This window comes from Athene cunicularia, assembly GCF_003259725.1.
Source record: "Athene cunicularia isolate RWA chromosome 28 unlocalized genomic scaffold, athCun1 chr28_part1, whole genome shotgun sequence".
Classification (NCBI taxonomy): Eukaryota; Metazoa; Chordata; class Aves; order Strigiformes; family Strigidae; genus Athene; species Athene cunicularia.
Genome location: NW_020799139.1, coordinates 2,475,717 through 2,480,082, shown reverse-complemented (window position 1 = coordinate 2,480,082; position 4,366 = coordinate 2,475,717). Strand labels below are relative to the sequence as shown.

General features: G+C 66.0%; 1 protein-coding gene across 1 annotated transcript in view; it reads right to left on the bottom strand.

Annotated features, from left to right (window-relative positions):
- The window catches only part of RNF126 (ring finger protein 126), a 9,631-nt gene extending 7,291 nt beyond the window's left edge, over positions 1–2,340 (bottom strand). Inside the window, exon 1 of the mRNA XM_026864928.1 lies at positions 2,083–2,340. Within this exon, the coding sequence (XP_026720729.1) occupies positions 2,083–2,340 (258 nt within the window). The remainder of the gene's footprint in view (positions 1–2,082) is intronic.
- Between the last annotated feature and the right edge of the window lie 2,026 nt (positions 2,341–4,366).

Here is a 4,366-nt window from a genome sequence, read left to right as displayed (position 1 = left end):
CGGGAAGGGTTCGGTCATCGCGCGGAAACTGCAACTGTGGGACGAATCTGCGGCCGCTGCGTCGCTCATTGACGATCCCAGCTCTCGATAAGACACGTTCTCAATTATTTACCACGGGTGAGGAAACTGCTGCAGGGTCCTGCAGCTCCTTCCCTGGGGAGGGGGGTCCAGACAGCCCGGCGGGGCCCGCGCCGCGGCCAGACGAGCTCGAGCCCGCGGCTCACTGGGGCGACGTGTTTGTGCTGGGGGAGGTGGCTCAGGGCAAGGACCCTCCATTCCAGGGCCACCTCGCCCTGGGCTCGGGGAGCGCAGGCAGGTGGAGATCTCCCTGTTAGATCTGCAGCTCCTCCGGCACTCGGGCCCTGCCCCACAACCTGCAGCCTCTGGGCTCGCACGGTCCCGCGGCCTCCGAGGGAGCTGGGTCTGGTCGGGAGCAAATTTGAGTCACCCCGGGAAGCCAGCGGCTGGGAGGATTTTCCCACGGTGCTGCAGAATGGAGCAAACTGCACCCTCTTCCGAGAGGACTGACGAAGGGGTGACACCTCCCCAATGAGTATCGATTCATCGTTAGACAGAGGCGGCTCCCGGGCAGCCGGGCGGGCAGAGCGGCCGTCCCCGCTCGGGGGAAGCGCAAGGGAAACGGGGAGGGTTTTGGTGAAGGGCAGCGGGAAATATCCTGGGCCTGCCGCTGTCCGAGGGGACGGGACGGGGTGGGACGCTCCATCAGCTGAGTCGGGATCCCACCTGGGGCTACTCTGCGGAGGGGGACACATGCCTGTGCATCAGCCTCCGCCACAGAATCTGTGGGAGTTTGGGAGCAGAGCTGGCACAGGGCTGCTGGTTCGGCCTGCCAGGGCTCTGCTGGAAGGGTGAAAAAGCCCCGGTGCTGCTCCGGACCGTGCCGGTGTCAGGGGAGGGAGCGGCGCGTCCGGGTGGGAGCTGCCGGTTGCCCATCGGCCCGGGGCCGGGGCCGCTCCTGGCAGCCCGTGCAGGTGCAGCAGAAGTTAGTCCAGGCCCGTTCCTGCGGCACCCGGTGCTGCCACTCGCATCACCTGGGCTGTGGGTGTTGGCGATGAGCTCACGTCCCGAGACGTTACTTAATTCAGACAGAGCCACTGTGCCAGGCACTGGCGGGGGGCGGCTGCGGGCTCCGGCACCGGCGTGTGCCCGTGCGTGTCCTGACCATGCGCGGTCTCGGCGGGAGCCGACACGCCGCATGGCCGGACTCACCCCGTGGCACCGTCGTGGCCCCGTGGCCGGCACCGGGCAGAGGAGCCCATCGCTGGGGCCCGCCCCACGCCGGCGTGTCCTGCGGGGAGCGCCGAGGGCTCGGGGTGAGCCCTGCCAGGCTGCTGGCGCGGGCTCTGCGGGTGCGGATCAACCCAGACACGCAGGTATTGCTGCCCGCAGCCACGGTGTTGCACGGGCGTGTTGCCGGTGGCACTCCCCCTCCGCTGGCACCGCGGTCCCGGTGCTCTGCGGGACCCCGGGGTCTCTGGCTCCTCGTGTTTCCCCTTGAGGAGCACGGAGGGACGGACGGTGACACTTGGGAAGGAGCTGCCCCCCCCAGCCCCAGCGCCCCTGCCTGCAGGGCCGGGGGGCAGCCAGCGCCTGAGGCACATCCCGGCGACTCTGGGTGCAGCTTCCAGCTCTGCTGCCAACTCCCCGGTGACTCAGGCACGTCATCTTCTAAAAGTTCTCAGCCTCTGGGCTCTTAAACGAAGCGCTCGCTGTAGCCAAAGCCCACTCCCCGCCTGGGCCGTGCCGGGCGGGGGTCCGGGGGCAGCTCTGAGCTCAGCCCCAGGCCCAGGCTCTGCCTCCAGCCCTTGAAAGCACAAGCACCTCCCGGAGCCGGCGCAGCTTTCCAGCACGGTTCCTGCCAAGTGAGAATAACTGGTGCAGCTGGTCTCCCCGCTCCCCTCCACCCCACATTATATATAATTGCCTATTTTAATTAATAAATTGGAGGCCACTCAAAGGAAAGCGGCAAGATTTGTTACAAACACTGCAGGGATTGTCTGCCAGCCCCGAGCCAGTCATGTCATGGCGGATTTGAATCGGTCTCCCTTTGAATTCACTCACAGACAGATCAGGAGATTTACATCCCCCACCTCGTCTCCCCGAGCCTTGCACCTCTGGGCTGCGGGTCCGGATCCTGTCCCGGCGCTTATCCGGCCGCTCCCGATAACCCGTGAGCAGCGGGCTGGGCTGAGCCCCGTCCTGGCCACCGCTGCGGGATGCTGGTGGCACGCGGCCCCCGGCCGGCTGCCTGCACGGCCCCGGGCTCCCAGATTTCAGCAGCAGGCAGGGGCTGGCAGCGGTGCCGAGCCTGTATCTCATATCTTGTAGCACGAGATGTCCCGCTGCACCGTCTCGGCGGGGAGCAGCCGTGGCAGGAGCCTCGGGGGCAGTTCAGAGTCTCCGGGGGCTGCTTTGGGCTCCACCAAAAATTTCCCTTTTCTTTTTCTTTCTTCTTTCTTCTTTTTGGATTCTTCACTTTTCTTAGGCTTGATTTAAACCATTGTTTTTCAAGGGAAATTTTAATGTGAAAAACATGTTTTGTTTTTCTGCTAACTGCAAGCCTGGGCTATGTAAGCAATCAGGCTCCTCAGCTGACGCGGGCTGGGGCGCAGACGGGGGCTCCACGGGGGGACGTGCCCTGTGGTGGCTCTGCCCTTCGCCGGCCAAACCGCCGGCTGCTGGGTCCGGGGTCCTGCGGGGCTGCCAGGCTGGTGGGCCTGGGATGCCGCAGCCTGGCGTGCCCTGGGCCACAGCCACCGTCACCATCGTGGCTTGTAGTGGAAATCTGCTCCCGGTGAGGGACGGCGCTGTGAGGTCAGGCTGCAGGGACAGTGTCGGCCTGACGGCACCTGGGGCCGTGCAGGATCAGCCCCTCCGTGGTGTCGGTGGCTTCTCCCCCTGGCTCAGCAGGGCCCTCGGCGGGGGGGCTGAGCCCAGCCCCGGCTCATCCCACCCCGGCTTCCCCTGGGCAGCCCGGGCCTGTGCCTGGGGTCTGTCCATCCCTGCGCCCTCATCTGTGGGATGGACAGTGGGACATGGTTGCAGGGGCTGCGTCTGGTTGCGGGGCCAATGCGCAGGAGGCCGGTGGCTCCCACCCCTCCCCAAGCCGAGCTCTGTCCTCGCCAGTGCTGGGTTACTCTGGCACGGGGCTCTGGGACCCCCCTGCAGAAGAGCCCCTGGGCAGGGGGTGGGAGAAATGCACTCAGGTGCCGTCGGCATCTGTGTCCCCGCTCTGGCCGGAGCCAGCGGATGGCCAGTGGCCCGGCTGTCCCCTCGGGTAACCTGCTCATCGCTCCCAGGCCAGAGGTCGCGGAGCAGCCGCTGCCCTCCCAGGTGCCGCTCTGCCTCCTCCAGCAGCGCCTCTGCGCAGCCTCTCCCAGGAGCCAGAGAGGCTTTAATGACCCGGGAGGTTTCACTGACTCTCAGCTCCTCTGGACCCAGTTCAGCCCCACAGGATTTCATTACGTTTTACGGCGCTGCCAGCTCTTCCCTCAAGGCTCGGTTTGGTCTTTCCTTCCACCGCGGCAGAGGAAGCATTTACAGTGGGGAAACCGCACGGCCGGCTTGGCCGCTGACTCACGCCCTGTTTACATGGGCGCCCGTGAGAGGTACCCGGGGCCGTGTCACGCGTGGCCGAGCCCAGCCGTGGGTGCCCAGTGACCCGGCACTGCTCAGCTCCCGCGGGGCCGCCGCAGTGACCCGGCTGAGCCCACGCGGCACCAGGCACAGGGCGATTCCTGCCGCACCCACAGAGCTCGGCGCATCCTCCTCCTCTGCCCCCACGGGATGAAGGACCCGCTTTGCTCACAGTGTGGTCCTGGTGGCTGGCTGGAGGGTGCAGGGGCACCACTGACGCTCCTTTGGCACGTCTTCGTGCGTGTTCACGGGTGGTTTTCCTGCATCATCTTCCTCACGATGGTGTTCCCCACTTGCAGTGGAGTGTGGAAGCCTTTGGTGCAGTGGGAAGCGACCCCAGGAGCGGCGCGAGGCCGTGCGGGGCTGGGCGGCAGCGGGGAGCCCCAACCTCCCTCCTGCCCGGCCACAGCCGTGTCCCGGCTCGGGCTGGACCCCTGCAGGTGGCCTGTGGCTTGTGCCCAGCCGCAGCCTCGCTGGGAGCTAACCTGATGGACTCTGGGCTGGGTGGCGGAGGGGGCGCGGGCAGCAGAACGAATCTGGGCTTTAATTAAGCCTTTGACACGGCGCCTCGTGGAATCTTACCCGGATGATTAAATCCAATTGTCTGATGTGATCTTTTTATGCAATACATTGAAAACTGGCTTGGAGATCATCGGCAAGGGGCAGGGAGTCAGGCTGGGGGGCTGCAGGAGGGGGCGGCGGGGGCCAC